At 34.8% G+C, this 20,210-nt stretch overlaps 1 protein-coding gene across 2 annotated transcripts in view; it reads left to right on the top strand.

Moving 5' to 3' along the window:
- Positions 1-330: 330 nt before the first annotated feature.
- Positions 331-20,210, top strand: part of LOC145259278 (uncharacterized) — a 63,551-nt gene continuing 43,671 nt past the window's right edge. For both annotated transcript variants that reach the window (XM_080117140.1, XM_080117141.1), the window contains exons 1-4: positions 331-460; positions 6,594-6,722; positions 10,169-10,286; positions 19,602-20,061. In XM_080117140.1, coding sequence (XP_079973266.1) covers positions 387-460; positions 6,594-6,722; positions 10,169-10,286; positions 19,602-20,061 — 781 coding nt within the window. In that variant the 5' untranslated portion in view covers positions 331-386. The remainder of the gene's footprint in view (positions 461-6,593; positions 6,723-10,168; positions 10,287-19,601; positions 20,062-20,210) is intronic.

Here is a 20,210-nt window from a genome sequence, read left to right as displayed (position 1 = left end):
CTTAAAAGCATATTTAGGATGATATATGTTGACAAAAATCAGACGATAAAAAAAATGTAATCGATTTTGTCACAAGATCTGATTTTTTTTTTTTTTCAAATCAAGTTAGCACAAAAACCTGATCTAATGAAGAGAAACGGATGCCATTTTCTGGTCCAGCAGGGCAAATATACCCTAAATCAGTTGTAGAAATCTAGACAACATTCAAAAAGTAAAAAATTGTTGCCTTGTGTTATCTGTATCTTACATTATTTGATTATTACGTCACTTTTGATTCCTTTACCTGAAATGAAGTTATCTCCCCTAGGTAAAACTCTAAGTTATCTCCCTTGCATGCAACAGATTTAGCTCCTTTCGTCTTTCTGAATTATCTCCCCCTTTTTTTAATGAAACTCTTTCGTGTTTTTCTTCATTTATTTTTTTCCCCGCGCGTCCTTAAATGGGATGAAACGAAAATAGGGTAAGTATTTCGTTTTCAACTTTCGATTTAGCCGGGCAAGAAAAAAGAAGTTATTTTGAAGCAGGATTTTTGTTTAGTAAACAACAAACTCGATCGTTGTAACATATCGACTCTGTTTAATTTTTATTTTTATTTTATTGAAACGAAAACTTTCGAAATTCATTTTTTTTAAAATGTTTTGCTTCATAATTTTGTAAAACATGACACGTTTCGTTCAACTTATTTGATGTTATTGTTTTTTTTTCATCGGATGTCGTTGTTTTCTTCGCATATTTAAAAAAAAACAAAAAAAAAAAACAACACAAAACAATTAAACTGCTAAATTTTGTTTGGATATTTATTTAATTTTCTCTCAAGAAAATATTTTAAACAAAACTTTTCACGGTGCTAGTGCAGAGAGTGATCCGCGCTATTTTTTAAAATCGTATTTCCGAGTTTAATTAAAGTTTTATGATATGTTTTTTTTTTATTCAATTGTAAGGTTGAAGTATAGAATAGGTACAAAACACCCTCCCCTCCCCATGTTAAGAATGGCTTTTTGCCTTTTTAAATAATAACGTTATTATTTACGTCCGGGCGGATCACTCTATGTACTAGTACCTTTTCACTAATTTCTCAATACGTATTTTTTGAAAATTACTGAAATGGATTTCCGCATTAATTTCAAAACGTGATATATATATATATATATATATATATATATATATATATAATTATTTACTAGAATAATTATTATAGCGCTTATCCATTTTTGGTATCGTTCTGTTTTTAAATAGTTTTTTTTTCTAGGTTACATTCCCTTCAGGATATCTTTTTTTGTTTTTTATTAAATTATTAGGTGGAACCACAAAATAGTTACGAAACACTGTCACCTCCCTATGTTAAGAATGGCTTTCAAAATAATAACGTTACTATTTCAGCACGGTACCAAAAACGCACAAGTACCACACGCACACACACACACACATATATATGGTTGTTGTCATAAGCTGTCCTTTTTTATATATCAAGGCCCAGAGGCCACTCGAGGATGAGGGTTAATGTGTGTACGGTAACAGTAGCGTAGTAATCGCTTGTGGTGGAAATCTGGTATAATTAGATTATTTAAGAGAGAGGGCGGTTTAGTAAGAACTTGTTTACGTTGGATTCGAAGACGGCGAGTCAGCTGGAAAGCAGACTAGCGGAACAGAGTTCTACAGGCGGACAGCTTTAGGGAAAAAAATTTCGATGCTTGTACAAAGAGCAGCGACAGATCAATTTTTTAAAAAAAATATGTCCTTTTAATAAAAAAAACAAAACAATATTACGTAATAGTCATGTCGAAAATAGGGTCAATGTGCACTGGTTGTCCAACCTGCAAAGAGTGTTTATTCCGAAAGCCGTTCATAACATGGGAAGGTTGAGGGTGTTTATTCCGAAAGACATTTTCTTATTTTTCAACCTCCGCATGTTAAGAACAGCTTTCGGAATAATGGACAACCAGTGCACATGCACATTGTATCCAAAATTACAAAAATTCACTGAGAAAGTTATTTATAATTAACAGTAATTTAAAATCAGGGAAAATTACATTTTTCATAGATGTTTTTAAGTAGAGGGGGAAGATTGCAGGGTATTTGTAGCCTGGAACACCAAATGCAAACTTGCCATTTTTCCGATATGTTCCTTATAAATTGACTAATCGCCATTTTGAATATTGTTGTTTACAAGCGAATTTGGTCTCATTTTCGAAAACAAATCAACTTAGTCTTGTTAATTTTTTTTTTTTTTTGGTGGGGGCAGGATTCACCGTTGGGGAGCCCCATCTGCGCAAAGGAAAGTTTTTATTTATTTTATTTTTTTATCTTTTACATGGGCGTGGGTCATTTCTATTTCTCGCTTCTTGTGTGTGTGTATGTGTGTGTGTGTGTGTGAGTGAGAGGGTGGGTGGGCTCAGTTTCCCTTTATTGCTTTCATAATTTAATTTGAAGGTATGGGGAGGGATAACCTTCTTTGGAGAACCAATAATGACTGAAAACTACAAAAATAAACAAAACATGATAGAAATCGATCCAATAAGACTTATTGGGTCGATTTCTATCAGTGTTTTGTTTATTTTAGACTTTTGAGCCATTATTGACTCTACGAATGCATGTTCTGGTCTGGAGATGTTATCGGTTTGACTTACGAACTCGGCACTAGTTCTTTTTCGAACCGAATAAAAGCTTCAAAATATATTAAAACATACACGACTTAACCAGGTAGGTAGAAGAGTAAATTATCTTGCCTTTGGTAACATTCATTTGTTATTGCGAGAAAATCCTCACATAGGCTTTCGCCCTTGGCAGAATGGAAGAAAACCAATCAGAAATTACAACAGGCTCACCTTTTAAACTTCAACGTAAATTTTATTAAGGCAAAAAGATTTATATTGCAAAGGATGCGGTATCTTCAGCTATCTGCCACTGTGGCCTGGTAACGTCCCCGAAGGGATAATAGTTTGTCTTCGATGAAGGCTGGGTAGAAAAGTCCGCTGACAAAGAACTGCGTGGGTTGAAAAGTTGAGAGATATCTTCCAAGATGGATGCTACAAGTCTGGTAGCCTCGTGGTGTCCTTTTTGATTCAGTCCAATGGCAGACAAGGCAGGTCAAACAGTAGACCATAATTTTGTCTTTGACAGACATTAATAGTAATGAAGAAAGTCAGTTAATTTATGGAGCACAACATCGTGCTAAATATAAAAATTTGCTCAACATAAGGGCACTGGCGTTTGCAAACGATAATATTTCGCCTCACATTTCGGCATTAAAACGTCTTAAAGTAACAAAGTAATTTTGCTGCTTCGAGTGAGAATTTGAGTCCATACAATGCTCCGTCTTTTTGAATTCTGGTGAGTTGAAAGGATAATTTTGTTGCCAAGAACATTCTCGGCAGTTTGTTATAACATGCAATTTAATTGATTCAAACAAATCTGTAGGCGGACAAACCTTCCAATGAAGAGCCTGCTTATTTCAGCAGAAGTTTTTACATTATTTATTTGTGTCTTTGACTTCTCTGTTGAATTCTCCCAAAATTAATTCAATTCAAAACAGTTCTACCAAGTTTAATCGTCTCTGATTGGGGGCGGGGGGGGGGGCATGGCCAATATGTAAACAAATAAAGAAGGGAGATAACTCTAGATCTTAACATTTTTTTAGTGCATGTTTACATTGGTGACGTTTATTACCAACGCATTTCAGGTGAAATCATTATTACGTGCTTACATGTCATGTTATGTACGATACAATCACATTCGCACACTGGTTCTCGCCAGATCACTGAAGTTAAGCAACGTTGATCCTGGCCAGTACCAGATGGGTGACCATTTGGGAATTCTAGGCGTTGTGTGTGCTTTCTGGGAAGGTTGGGTGTGGGGCCAGCACCCTCACCCCGTAAAAAGAACTCAGTCGCTACAAAAGCATCTACAAAAGTTGTAGATGGCCTATGCCCCACCCCAGGGGCTCAAGGCTATGAATGGATGGGTGGATGGACATGTCATGTTGAAATTTTTATAAATTCCAAAAATTACAAGTAAAAATGGAATTTATCGAATTATCGAGTTTTATCGTATGTTTTAACGTGGAAGAGTTCTGCAACCAATTTTGTATGACTGACTGACTTATCTCCCTTGCTTTCCTTAAAATCCGCCATCACGAAAAATAGAAAATTGTCTCTATGATTTTTTGTAAAAAATAGATGCAGCACGTCTACTGGATCATTTTTTCGTAATATTTGTAATTTATACTAATTTTGACATAACATGTTAATACGTGATAATGTTTTCACCGGAAATGCGTTTGTTATAGACCACGGTATACTGCCCAAGCACAGCTTAAACAAACTCTGACTACTGTCCAATAAATTGCTTGCATTTCAACATCCCGGATTGTTGCTTTAATCTTTTTATTTATCTAATGGAATCAAAATCTCAGCAACTATTGATCAGAATTTAACAAATAAAGGCTCGTTGAAAAACTAATGACCTGAATTGTGTAGTGGGCTATGTGACCTTTGCCCTTAGAATCGCACATTTAGGATATCATCCATCATTCAGAGCCTATTTTTGGCACTTTTCTTACAGCCATAAACCGTTTCCATCATAGTCATTTGTTTTCCTAGTTTTGCATATGAATTACAAAATATCTAATATTTCCTTAAAACCTCTGGCCTTGATGGAGAGGAAACTAAAACTTGATGCTATGGTTACAAATGATATGAAATAACAGCAAGGGGAGACTTGATACCAAATATTTCTCATATGTTATATTTCCCCTCTTTGGTTTTCATACATAAAGTAAATTTCATAGTGTATAAGGATTATTTGATACTGGAGATATTTATAATTGTACCCTATTTCCAATATAGGGGAAATATAACGTATGAGAAATATTTGGAATCAAGTCTCCCCTTGCTGTTATTTCAGATTATTTGAAACCATAGCAGCAAGTTTTAGTCTCTCCTCCATCAAGTCCAGAGGTTTGGGGAAATATATATATAATGGTAGCCAAATTGAATATTGAAATGCTCATATCTTTGGTTCTATGGTACGAAACTACATGAAAATTTGCAGGCTTTTTGAAGATTATAATACAATCCTATGGTTAAAATTTTATGACAATTGGTAAAAAAGAACCTACAGTTGCAAGCCAATAAAATATGCTCGAATTTGCCTACATTTTTATATATAGTGTCCTGCAGGCCAGCTTCAGTTTTGCTGCTTCGGTTGTCTCCCCTGTGGCCTTGCCAGGCTACTAATATATATATATATATCGATAAAAGTGAATGTGTCTGTGTGTGTGTGTTTGTGTGTACATTTCTCTACACAATAACTCTGTCAATTTTAAGTCTACAGACTCAAAATTTGATATACAGGTTACTGAGATTTGGGAAAGTCTGTGTAATCGATTTTCAGCCGCAAATTTGGCTATTAAGGGGTCAAAGTTCACTGATTTGAGCTTTTAGAACTTTACCAAACGCCTTATTTTTTTTTATCTTATTAGACAATTTTGGGTCTAAACACTTGAAATTTTAGATATAGGTTCCTTGAACATGGATCTAACTTAATAACTTGATTTGAGCCCCAAACAATAAATGTCAAGGGGTCATAATAGGGGTCAAGATTTTTTAAAAATTTGACCTCTGCGGTCTCTACCAAATTACTCAGACAATTTCTGGTTTAAACATTTGAAATTTGACATAAAGGGTATTCAGAGATAGAGCAAGCTTTTTCATCGGTTTAGGTTGAAAACTTTTAGTTACCAATATATAAATGTATGTTTGCATGTTTACCTAAAACTTTCGACAGAGTTGACGGATTTTTACAAGATCAGTATCATTTTGAAGCTCGATCTTTCAGACGACAAATATGAAAAAATTGGCAAAAAACATTAACATCTTCACCTTCAACTGGGCACTTTTCTACAGGGGGAGAATCGATTTTTCGCTGATATTTTCAAAGGTCATCCACTCCTTTCGATTGTCTTGCCTTAATTTAAACCTACATCACTTCCGGTTTGGGGGTGGTTGTAACAGCAAAGACGTCCAGTTTTTTTTCCCATTCTTTTCCACCTTTGTGGTACGGGCTCAAGCCTGCTTTCCTACTACCACTTTTTTTTTTTTTTTTTTTCTGCTCAACATACACCGCCAAACACACGGACAACGCCAGGCTGAAAATCTAGTATATATATATATATATATATATATATATATATATAATTTTAATAATTATTTGTATTCCTTTGTCAAACAATAAATTTTGTTGTAATTCTATATAATATAACTCAGAATTTCCATTTTTATATATATATACTAGCATTTCATTTATATATATATATATATATATATATATATATATATATATACACACACACACAAATTTATGCCAAAAGTCTAGATTTCAAATCTCAAGTGCTTTTTCTTCTGATAAGTTAAGGGCAAAATAAATTAATTGAATTGATTGATATAATAATTAAATGAATGACTTTGCACTATGAGATCATATTGGGATCAGAAAAAAAAAATAAAAGGTATTACTTTTGCAACACCCCTTGTATATAGAAGATGATTGATTTTAAACTTGTTCGTCCATTTCATATGTTTTCCACTTGACACCAGAATGTTGAAAAAGCAACGAATTAACTTGCGCTCTCAGAGCAAAGATGAAGAGAGCCTGAGTGACATTTCGGATATTTCCTGTCCGGAGCAGCCTGAATTCCAGCCAATCAAATCAAAGAAACCAAAGAAGTAAGTTTTCTTTTATTTTAATTTTTGTGAAGGATTAATTCCATCAATGTCTACATTATGTTTGTGAATTTTTGAGATGAGGATTGGTTAATTGTATTATTTGGACTACTGTTCTCATCTTAAATGTTATTTTCACAATGTTTCTGCCGATGTTACGCCTGACCTTCTTCAGGTATAAGGTCCAATCGTCAGCGTGGGCAACCGAAAAAATACAATTGCGAATTGCTTAGAATCTCAATCCAGTCATGGCTGATGGAATGAGAGCATGCTATCCCCTCTCCCCTGAAATAATTAAAGATTAAAGATTTTCTGTGCAGATTCCCGAGTTCGGCAGAAACATTTCTGCGTTACATCAGATACACCTGAAGAAGGTCGGAGATTACATCGACCGAAACGTTGTGAAAATCACGCTTAAGATGAGAACAGAAGTATGAAGAGTTCGGTACTAGTGCACTTATTGATCCGTGCTGAAATAACGTTATTATTTAAAAAGCCATTCTTAACATGGGGAGGGGAGGGTGTTTTGTACCTATTCAATACTTTAACTTTACAACTGAATAATAAAAAAAAAAAACCCATAAAACTTTAATTAAACTTGGAAATATGATTTTAAAAATAGCGCGGATCAGTAAGTGCACTAGCGCAAAGAGTTCAAATAATACAGATTTTCTACATTGTCTTGTTTTTGACTGAAAATGTTTCTAAAAACCTTATAACTTTAACTTTAGTGTTGAAGATAGCTGATACTGTAGCACTATGTCTGACAAATTCTTTGTTCTGTGGCCGTTAAAAAAAAAGAAGTATCTCCGGCTGGTGACTTAGCACATAAACAATTAAAGTCTTGTATTATTAGTTTACTTAGACTAATGTTCTCATCTTGAGTGTTATTTGCGCAATGTAACCTCCGACTTTCTTTAGGTGTATAACTTGCCATGTTTGATATTGGGGAAAGGTGTAACTATATTTCTAAGGTTTGGTATTTGGGTTCTAGTTGAAAGTAAAATTAAACATAAAATGAATAAAAATGATCAAATAAAACACTCGGTGATATTATTTTATTTTCTTACTAACGTCTACCCCTAACAAGTCATATCACCACTTGGACATAAGGGGTTACTATTTGGGACCATCATGAGATAGATTAACAAGATGTTGGTTTACGTTACATTTAAACTTCTGCATTTCAGTACAGTCAGGGAAGCAGGTAGCAGGAAAGGAATTCCAAAGTCTAGCTGTTCGAGGAAAGAAACTATTAAAGTAAAAAGCTTTCAGGCATTTAGGGACCTCAACAGTGAAGGGGTGTGATTTTGTTGCTAAGCAGGTTTTCTGGGATATGTATGTTTTTTAAATTATTGATAACAAAAAAACATTGTGTGTGTAGGGGGGGGGCTTAAGTGTAATTAGTTCCATTAATCAATCGTAAGTTATTAAAAACTTACGAAAATAAGAAGTTACTGGTAAAGACATCTTGCTGCTCAACTCCCTACATAGTATCTCTGCAACTTATGTCCCTGATAGTAACCCCCTACATCAAAATGGCATTGTGCCTTGTTTGGGGTGAAAATGGGTACTTGTGCATTTTTGGTACCATGCTGAAATAATGTTATTATTATGAAAGCCATTCTTAACATGGGGACGGTGTTTTGTAACTATTCTGTGCTTCCACCTAACAATTTAATAAAAAAAAAATATTGTGAAACTTGAATTTAACCTAAAAAAAACCCTAAAACTGGACCGTTTGTTCATTTTCACCAGGATTTGACGTCCTCTGGAGACTGTTGGGGCTAAATGGAGATGGGTGGGGGTAAATGCTGAATTTTATTTATGCCTCGTTCACTGTGCACTCACGAGGGACCATTCACTTGTTTTTAATGGAAATCGCTTGAGACAAGGCATGAAGCAACTCAATGTGAGGACCTAACAAGAACAAAAGATGAGTCTTGCAAAGACAGGAGATGTCTATTGACGTTAGTCTTGAAAAGATCAAGTCTATAGAAAGGAAAACAGGGGGGCAAGAAGAGAGTTTCGCATGCTTGCAGTTCTTGGAAAGAAGCTACTGGAATTGAAGGCTGTATTTGAATGAGGTATGAAAACAGTGAATTGATGGAGACAACTAGATCAGTGAATCAAGCAAGCTGGAACAAAAAAGGCAGGGAATAGATCAGATAATTCTGAAGAACATGCTAAAATAATATTTATAAAAAGGGCTGAGACTAGCAACAACATGCCTGAGAAAGAATGTAGAAAAGAAGAAAGTGTAAGGCTAATTAAATTACAGTCTCTGCACTTTTTTTTAAAAATTGCATTTTAACCCCAAACAAAGCACAGTGCCACTTTTATGTAGAGGGCTACTATCAGGGACATAAGTTGCAGGGATACTATGTAGGGAGTTGAGCAGCAAGATGTCTGTTTACATTATTCTTGAACTTTTGCATGTCTGTACAGTCGGGGAAACAGGAACCCGGAAGGGAATTCCAAAGTCTAGCAGTTCTGGGGAAGAAACAATTAGAGTAGAAGGCTTTCTTACATTAAGGGGGGGGGGGTCTCTACTGTGTAGGGGTGGGACTTTGATGCTTGTCAGGTTTGTCAGGGGTATATATGTCGGCTTGTAGTTTGCCGAAGCAGCCACCATTAAAATACTTGTAAAACAGGCAGAGAGATGCAACATTTCGTTGATGTGACAGAGTTGAAGCCCAGTTCAGGAACTATCAGGTTGGCGACTCTTTTTTGGACCAGAAGTGAGAGACTAGTAGCTGATGCACCAGCCCAAATGTGACAACAATACTCCATACATGGGCGAATGTTGTCCTTTTTGAGGTACAGGATACTTTCAGGCGTAAGTAACTTTTTAGTATGGTAGGGAAAGAGCGCACCTTCTTCGCAGCAGCCCTGGAAATGCTTGGAAGTGGGGAGGGGGGGATACACCTATTATATCATGAAATCCCAAATTTTGCACCCAAAAATAAAAATGTGGTTCTATGCTTAAAAAGAAGGTACTTGTACAGTTTAATCAAGACATTAAAAAATGAAAATATCGAAAAAAAAAGTTTAAATTGTACGTATCCATTATGGAAATGAAGTTCTCCGGAAAAAAAATTTCATATAATTTCATCAAGTAGTTTAAAGAAGAAAAGCTAGTATTAAAGATGGGGAGGGAGTGTCGGCGCTTTAACTGGAGTTATCTCCCCATGGCGTGTTCTAAACTCCAAATAAAAATTAACAAAAATTCCAAGATGTCTGCCTTCAACGCGCTCTCATAAAAACGTGTTTTTCCGCTGTAAAAAAAAAAAAAAAACACTCGATCAAATTAAGTGACATTTTTATTTTTAGATCTTCAATTCAAAACGGATGCATGCAATATGAACTTTTTTTTCGATATTTTCATTTTTTAATGTCTTGATTAAACTGTACAAGTACCAAACCAAAAAAAATTTTTATTGTTGCAGGAAACGCCACAAGTTTACGCATGCGCAAGATAAGAAAATGCTAGAATATATTATGAATGAAAACAGGTACGATGAAGTCAAAGGGTTGTCACTTTGGAAAGACATGGAGACGTTACAGGTGAGATCGCTTTATCATTTCTTTTTTCTTTGTTCATGCACCATCGGAATGTCTTTTGTTCATCCTGAATCAAGTGATGAAAATGTTCTGGGTTTTCAGATTTTGGCAAATGGGATATAATATCAAAGGTGTCTAATTGCAAGAGAAAAGAAGCTGGGACCCCCACCCCACCCCCCACCCCCCTCAAAAATAGAGATCAACTTGTTCCTATTTACAATGCCTCCCCATGGGACAGAGTTAGACACCAGGGTCGTTTTTTAACGTGGAGAAAAGGAACAAAAATAAAAGTTGTCTCAGTCGTGAAGGATTTCTCCTCCACTGACAGAGAACAAGAAATTGAAGTGTAGCATCTGGAGAACAGATACTACACTTTGATCTTGTCCTGAAGGCCAAGAAAAGAGATCAACTTGTTAGGTGCAACCTAAAAATAGTAGGATTCGGGTTTTGATAAATCTATATATCTATAAAAGTGAACGTGTCTGTGTATCTGTGTGTGTACATTTCCCTATGCAATAACTCTCTAAATTTTAAGTCTACAGACTCAAAATTTGATATACAGGATACTGAGATTTGGAAAAATCTTTGGGTTCGGTTTTCGGACACAAATTTGGCTGTTAAGGGATAAAAGTTCAACGATTTGACTTTTGAGAACTCTACCAAACTCCTCCGACAATTTTGGGTCTAAACACTTGAAATTTTAGATTTGGTTCCTTGGACATGGATCTAACTTAATAACTTGATTTGAGCCCAAAACAATAAATTTTAAGGGGTCATAATAGAGGTCAAAGTTTAAAAAAAAATTGACCTCTGTGGTCTCTACCAAATTCCTCAGACAATTTCTGGTCTAAACATTTGAAATTTGACATAAAGGGTATTCAGAAATAGGGCAAACTTTTTAATCAGTTTGGGTCGAAAATTTTTAGTTACCAATATATAAACAAGTTAGAAAAGTAATATCATCCAAGGCATGAAAATTGTTAAACAAAATGTTTTTACTATAGGCTTTAAAAATAAAGGTACAAGATTCAATTTGAAATTTATTTATTTTCAAAGTGCACTTTTATAAATTTTACAAAGTAAGGTATAAAAATTTAATTTAAATTGAATCAAAAAATTACCTTGGATTTATTTTGTGTGATGTATATTTTGTTGCAATTTAAAAACATGATCTTTCATTTAGCAAATAATGATATGTACATAAAATTTTCAATGATTTTTTTTAAAAAGTAAATTTATGTAATGTACATTCTGCTGCACTTTTTAAAAAAAATCATTGAAAATTTTATATCTATATCATTAATTGGTAGATGAAAGATAATGTTTTTGGATGAAATGCTTTTCTAACTTGTATCTTATCTTTTTAAGATTATATTTTATTTAATTTATTATTATGTAAGAGAGAAGGAGAGTTTTAAAACTCTCTTTCTCTCTATTTCAGTTTGTATTTCTCCTCACACCACAATTCATTTTTGCAACCCTCTCTTTGAAATAGAGGTCTAAATAATAAGAAAATCTGAATTTTTTTTTTAACAAAAACTTTAAAATAACTTTTTAGATTAAATTTTTTTAGACTTCTTTCAGAATAGAAAATCTTTAAAATTTAATAAGGAACATATTTCATATCGGTTTCATTAACAAATATTCAGTACATAACGAGAAAAATAGAGATGAAAATTTCAAAAGGACTGTATAACTGGTTATGGTCAATAGTAGTCCTCGCCAGCGAAAGTCTTTGTTATTGTTATTCTTATTTAAAACGTTTTGTGTCCCGCTCTTTCGCGCGAGGACTAATGTATGTATGTATGTATGTATATATGTATGTATGTATGTATGTTTGTATGTATGTATGTTTGCATGTCTGCCTAAAACATTTGACAGAGGCGATGGATTTTACCAAGATCAGTATTGTTTTAAAGTCCGACCTTTCAGATGACAAATATCGAAAAGTTGGCTAAAACATTAATATATTCACCTTCAACTGGGAACTATTTCTACGGAGGGGGGGGGGGTCACTTTTTTGCCAATATTTTTGAAAGTCATCCTCTCTTTTAAAAAATGTCACTTCCGGTTTGGTGGTGGTAGTAACAGCATATACGTCAGGTTTTTTGCCTGTTCTTCCTCCTTCGTGGTACGGGTTCGAGCCTGCCTTCCTACTACGACTTTTCTTTTTTGCTTAACAGATACATCCAAACACCCGGGCAACACCGGGCTGAAATGCTTGTGTAAGATAAAATTGGAGGCTTCAAATTGAAGAAAAAACATTTTGAAGATTAAAAAGACTTCTACAAACTAAATTATAACAATTCATCAATGCACAAAGAAAAAGAAAAAATAATGATGCAGCAAAAATGAAAACTATCACCAGTATACTAGCTTAAAAAACCCTATATTAATAAACAACCTTGTGTCAAACTCTTCCCTTGTGGCGAGGCAAGTACATAAAGACATCATGTTTCTATGAGATCAGTCGATCAGTAGGTGTAAATAAGTACAGATAAATAAATATATAAATATATACATTTTTATTGATATAAACAAATTTACATAGTCGTGACACTGGGCATGCTAATGTTTCAGGCAGATGGTTCATTAAGACCACAAGTCCTCGTCAGGTGGCTTAATAAAGTTAGCCTTCCACAGAAGAAATTCAGTTCTTAATTGAAAGATAAGGAGACTCTATTTGTTTTAAAAATAAAACAAATTACAATTTAGAGGGAGAGAGGTTATTTGACATATAAACTCCAAACATTGTAAGTGAAGGCAGAAAAAAAGAAAAAAGAAGGGGAAAGAAAAGAAGAGAAGAAAAAAAAAGAACAAAATCAGGTGTAATCAAGATTGCTAGTGTAAAGCGTGGAGGGAAAGAGTTATTAAGAAATCATTAGACAGAGTAAAAGTATGAACATAAGTGAACTGTCTATAGAGGTAGAATGGGAGGTGTCAAGATAATCGAGCAGAACAGACATGTTAATAAGAGAGGGGTTATCCAAGGAAACAGACTTTATAACATATGGAATATTAAGAGCATAATCTAATGCAGTACATACATATGCACATACATCGAGATATATATACACAGAGGCATACACGCACATATATATATCTTTTCATTTTTCATTTTACAAGACATAAAAATTAGTATGCAAAAGTTGTTAGCGATTTTACTTTACTTGTGATAATAATAAATTTAACTATGATAAAATTAAAACTAACGATAATAAATGATAATAATAATAACCTACAACATTTTTCAGGCTTTATTTATGTCCTACTCACTGCAGGAAGATGTAACACAAGGTCGAAAGGTGGTGAAAAGTCAAGTCACTATCTCTGACCTATTAAACTGTGCGTGGGCAGGCCTGTTGGCATTCTCTAGTCAAAGTGCCTCTGGCAGCAAGTAACGTACAAGGCTGCTGCAAAGAAGGTAGGTTCCTTCTATCATGCTAGAAAACTACTACAAGCCTGAGAGTATACTGTACCTCTACAAGGTCACCATTCGCCTATGCAGGGAGTATTGCTGCCACATATGGGCTAGTGCATCTACCACTAGTTTCTTTCTCTTGGATAGGGTCCAGTCTTCACCACTTATCAAGGCCGATAGGCCACTCAAGGATAAGAGTTAAAGAGTGTACAGCAGTCAAAAGGACAATATAGTAATCGATAGTAATGGATGTTCGGTAAATTTGTTAACTTAAGTGGAACGGCTCATCAGAAACTTGTTCACGTTGGACTTGAAGACAACCATATTATAGACAGCTGGAAAGCAGGAAAACGGAAGACAATTCGACAGGCGTGCAGTTCTAAGAAAGAATCTTTGATCATGGAATCTATGTTTAGGTTTAGGCACAGATAAAGAGTGGAGGGAATTATTGATCGTGTTTTCAGCTAGACGAGTGTTTCTTGTGAAAGTTTGGCAAGGGGGGACCATAGATTGAAGCTCAGTCGAACACTTTCCATGAAAATAACGATAAAGCAGAGACAAACTCGCAACATCTCTTCATTGAGATAGAGTTTGCAGCGAAGAGAAAAGGACATCTCCCACGAGGCCACAAAGTCTATTTTGAACCCTATCAAGGCAGGACAAGTCTTTTCTAGCAGCTCCTGCCCATATGTGGCAACAGTATTCCATACTTGGACGCATCTGCCTCTTATATAGATAGAGAATTGCATCAGCAGTGAGATATCTACTGGATCGATAGAAGGATCCGACAATTTTTCCAGCGGTCTTGGCAACAGATTTGATGTACGTATTCCATTTAAGATCAGGAGTAAAGGTCAAACCCAGAAGCCTGTCAAACTTGAGGCCTCCCCAAGACGAGAGCCATTCATTTTAATTGATGCCAGATGGGGATCAGAACGTTGATGATGTGAAGATAGAAGCTTGGTTTTAGATGCATTAAAATTAACCAGCCACTCCTTTCCCCATTGTACAACGTAATCAAGATCAGAGGAGAGAGAATCGGAGAGAACTTGGTCATTTACTGTCTTGGATGTGCTGAGATGGTAGTGTCATCAGCAAAAATGTCTATGAATGATGTAAGGATGTGATTTGGAAGATCATTAATGTAGATCAGGAACTTTGTCAACTAAACTCCAACTCCTATTCCATCGCCGAAGTATTGCATCTCTCTGCCCGTTTTACAAGTATTTCAATGGAATGTGCTCTGATGAACTTGTTGTACTTGTGCCCCCTCGACTACATATCCCCGACAAACCGGCTTAGCAACAAAATCACACCCCTTTATTGTTGAGGAACCTAAATGCCAGAAAGTTTTCTACTCTAATAGTTTCTCCCTTTGAACTTTCAAATTCTCTTCATTTTACCCGCTTCCCTGACTGTACTGATATGCAGAAGTTTAAAAGTATCATGAACCAACATCTTGTTAATCTTTCCTAGGCATGGTCCCAAATTGTAGCCCCTTACATCCAGGTGGTGATATGACTTGTTACGGGTGAACGTGAGTAAAAAAAAAAAAAAAGATGGCATAGAAGAATGGACCTTCTTGAACCGGTCAGACATTCCTCAGTAAACAAAGAAAAAGCCGTTTCAAAAATGCTGAGATTAAATTACGGCTTGCTGGACTCAGCAAATCTTTCTATTTAACTCAACTCAGGAAACTGTGTGGAATTTCAAGTGGGAGTTTTTAGATAATTCACTAGGTTAAAAGTTTTGTTAAGTACATAGCGAACTAAGAAACTTTTAATATAAGATGCAATGCATTGTCTGGAAAGTACCATGGATAAATGCCTTTTATTGCAACTAGAAAAACTGAGTCGAATTTCTTCCCATTTTTTTGTGCCTTTGCGACTATATCTGCATGCAACATGTGGGTTTATGTTAACAACAATATTAGAAAGGGGTGCATCTGCACATAAACTTGAACTTCAATTTTCTCATATTGGTTGATTTTCCATTCAATGAAATATTTTTTTTTACAAACAAAGAAAACATCTCTTAAGTGGCTGGATTCCAACAAAAGACATCAGTTCTCTGAGCCACATTAAAGCATGACCTTGTGAGATGTAGCTACGTTAAACAGTAGTAGTTTCCCGTCAGCCAAGAAAACAAAGTTGCAACAGAAATTCATGTTAGAAAAATATAAAATGATTATTTCTTGACTCACATGCGCGCTTCAAACAATGGACAAAGGGGGGAACAGAAGGTGGCCAATTGAGTGTCGACTCGTGGCTGCTGTGGTTTTTGGATTGACTATTCTCTTCTGCCTCACCTGTTTATATTGACCTGTTCTCTCACAGGTGTTTTAATCTGACAGCTGTGAGGTCAAGTAATTGACCTTAGTTTTGACTGCTTCATCTCATCACTCAGTGCTTTTAGTTTCAGACTGTTCTGCATGTGTCTTCGTGTGTGTGTACAGTCTCAAGATGCAACACTTGTCTAACATTGTCCTCATGGCATTGCAATTAAATACAATATAGTCATTTTCAAGTCCAACATAAAAAAGTTCTTGCAGAGCCGTCCCCTTAAGTAATCCCATTTACCAAATTTCTACTACTAACGATTACTACAATATTGTCCCATTGACTACTGTACACTCATTAATCCTTATCCTCAAGTGGCCTTCGGGCCTTGATAAGTGGTTACTCCTTTGTCAAAAAAAGAGAGAATGTAATTTTTCTCATATATGTTGATTTCCCATTCAATGAGATTTTTTTTTTTTATTAATTCTCTGAGCCACATTAAAACCTTATCTTGTGTCTAAGGATGTTCTCATGGGATTGCAATTAAATACAAGGTTCACACAGACTTGAATCTTGACTTTTGCCTTGAGAAAGTCTTATTTCCTTTAAAAATTTATTACCTTGAAAAATCCTTGAAAATCTAGAAAATGCCTTCAAAATCGTATTCTTTATACCCAGTAAAAATTTGTGTTGCAACATTAAAAATAAAACTGAAATAAATACTATTAACCCTTTATGACCTGAATTATGCTGTAGGTGATTAAAAAAAATATTTGTTAAGTTTAGTTTTGACTATCTTCAAGCTGGAAAAATTATGAAGTTCATTGAGTAATTTCATGATAAACTACCACTGAGAATTTTTGCATTTCATAAACTTACCTTGATTATTATTAGTGCTTCAAAAAAGTGTTTCTGACAACAAACAAAATCCTCCACTCTCAGAGACAGATCGAGGCATATTGAATATAAGCAATGGATAGTTGCAATCTGTAGGTATCTGACATCTACCCAGATACTGAACTAATATGCACAAGGTGTGTTTCAATCAATTCCCACTTTATTTATGCTGTTATATTTATTTACGACTGAACGAATTAGTTCACCAGGTTATAAAGGGTTAAGTTATTTTTTAAGTATTAATAAAAAAACATTTTTGAAATTACATTGTATTATTGTGAATATAAGGGTTACATCTAGTAATGGGACGATTCCAATATTTTTCCTGATTCCGATGCAGTTACCGATTCTGTACCAAATTTCTGATTCTGATTCTTTATAAATCTCTAAATATTTAGCTATAGTTATTTTCCCTAATTTCCGTTTAAAAAAACAAAAAAAAAACATTAAATATACGGATATTTTCCTAAACGTTAAAATACACTTGTGGAGAATAGGCTGTAGATTTTATCTTTACTCGTATTTTAAAATCAATGAATATCTATTATTTTATCATTATTACCAGCAATGGACGATTTTGCTTTAAACAAATCAAATAAAAAAGACAATTAAAAGAATCGTTTTGGCATCGGAAAATAGGCATCAATTTTTCCGATTCCGATACCAATACCGATTCCGATACCTCCAAATTTGTTGATTTTTCTGATTCTTGATTCTGATTAATCGTCCCAACACTAGTTACATCCCATTATCATGAAACTATCTTTCTGTGGAATTTTTCCATAGAATAACATCGAGTAGTTTCCTGATAACTCTTGTATTCACAATATTGGAAATTTAAAAGTAAAATAAACACAGTATAGACCATTCGACAATGAGGAAAATAATCGTGAATGTAAATATGATTGTTGACAGACATAGTGTTTTTTTTTTATGTAAATGAAAATGATTGTCAATTAAGTTTTTTTGGTTTATCATATCATTGGTTATATATATAATTTTGTTTTTGAAAACTTGAATTTTGTCCAAAGAAATCCTTGAAAAACGGATATCGAAAATCTGTACTAACCCTGGGTTAGCATATTCTGCTTTAGTAAACCTTAAGTAATTCGCAATTGGATTTTTAGAATCGCCCATATTGAGGATTGAACCTTCAACCTTCAGAAGAGAGTAACTTAGAACTGAATTTTACTTAGTACTCTATCCATTCTTCACTTCTCTACGGGTTCTTGTGTACAATTCTAGTTTTAATTTTCAAAGCTTCCAACTTTCTGGAATTTGAAGTTTCAATCCTTAGTACGGGCAATACTAAGAACATGGTTACGAATTACCTGAGCTTTCTACCCAGTCATGGCTGACGAAATGAGACCATGCTTCTCTGATGGATTAAATAAAGGGAACATTCGAAATTCTGTATAGATTCCTGAGTTTGACAGAAAGGTTCTTGGGTTTGGTCAGATATACCTGAAGAAAGTCGAAGGTTACATCCGCCAAAACGTTTTGAGAATAACACTCAAGATGAGAATAGTAGTCCAAATAAATAATGGACAAAATAAGAGATGCAAGAGATTTACGAGGCTGCTGAAAGTCAACTGAAGGTCAACATTTTATTCTGCATATAGGAGAACATAGGAAAGTTGTTGGCAGTTGTGGTAATAAGACGAGTTCTTGCTGTGAATGAAGATGTAACCTTCAACCCCCAGAAAAGTCTCGCTTGGAACTGAATTTAACTCAGTATTTTTTCCGTTATGCCACTGGCCTTTGTGATATTTTTATCTGCTGAAAGGTTGTGAGAAGAACCATCAAGATGAGACCAATAATCTGGAGAATCCAAATAATACGAATTATCAATCCTCATCTCAAAAATTCAGAAACGTAATAGCCTAAATTATTTTGTTTGTTCACCGATCAAGGGAGAACCAGAGATTGAAGCTCAGACGAGCACTTTCGATGCTAATATTGATAGAGTAGAGAAAGACTAGCAATGCCTCTTTTGTGAGAATGGAGCTGTGACGAGCAGAAGAGCACACTCCCCACTAGATTGCTAAGTAGATTTTGTACTTTGCCAAATGTTAAGATGATTTTTTTCTAACGTTTCACCATCTATAGTTTGACTAGATTGTGCACTGATATGAGCACGCTCATGCCAGTTTTACTTTCAATATAGAAGATAGGACAGTTCTTTGCAGTTGTGGTAATAAGACATGTTCTTGCTGTGAACGAAGATGTAACGTTCAACCCCCAGAAGAGTGTCATTTAGCACTGAATTTAACTTAATACTTTATCCGATATACCACTGGTCTTTGTGGAATTTATATCTGCTGAAAGGCTGTGCGAATAACCCTTAAGATGAGAAGAGTAGTCTGAAGAATAATTCAATTTTATCAGTATTAGATTGTAAACTACTTTAAAATTACGTAATTTTACGTAGATAATATTTATATTTTATATTGAATAAAGTTCAGTTTCATTATTAATCAGATTGAGTTCGTTTCTTTTCTTTTTTAACATGTTTTAATGCTCATTTTAAAAATGCACTCATATAATATTGACAGTGACAGTTTGACAAATCTTACCTACATTAACTTCAGGCATTTTTCAGTTAACAGGCCTTCTATATCCCGGTGGCCATGAAATAACACTCAAGATGAGAACGGTAGTCTGAAGAACCGTCATCCCCGAATTCAGAAACATAATAGTTTTCTTCTGCTTTGCTTTCAGATAACTGATCATTCAAGACAATCGATGCGTTGTCGCTTCCTAAAGATTCTCATACCAAATCTTCATCAGTATGACATCCCCAACAGGTGGGTTGATAAGTTGAAGCGCCTGTTCCCAGAGCTGCTGCCAAAACATCCAGACAAGGAATACGCAAAAACAGATTTCCCATGTTCTATGTTGGATAGTTGGAGACGTCAAAGTCCTCGGTTAAAATCTTCTCCACATCAAACTGTGAATGGTGCGCATAAAAGCAGAACGGAAAGAGATGTGTCGGGAAGCGAAAAATCCAGCAAGAAGGGAGCAGAAAACGTTGACGGAGATGGTAAAAATGGCGATAGCTGCACATCAACAGAGCCATTTATGGAATCACCTGTTGTGCAACAAGGTGGGAGAAAACGGCGATGCAAACAGTCGCTAGTGTTTGATAGCAGCTCGGAATCGGACACTGAGAAGAAAATGGGTAAGACTTCTTTGAGGGGAGAAACTAGTTTTTTCATATGTAATTTTATGTTTATTGGCTAGATAAATGTATAAAGATTTTTGTAAAAATTAACTTTATTCAATTTTATTCTTTAGAAAAAATATTGTAGTAGCACGCCACACAATTTT

Source organism: Euprymna scolopes, chromosome 34 (assembly GCF_053919585.1).
Source record: "Euprymna scolopes isolate OS-2025 chromosome 34, ASM5391958v1, whole genome shotgun sequence".
In the NCBI taxonomy this organism is placed as follows: Eukaryota; Metazoa; Mollusca; class Cephalopoda; order Sepiida; family Sepiolidae; genus Euprymna; species Euprymna scolopes.
The sequence above is the reverse complement of the archived record's forward strand: the minus strand, read 5'-3'. Positions and strand labels throughout refer to the sequence as shown.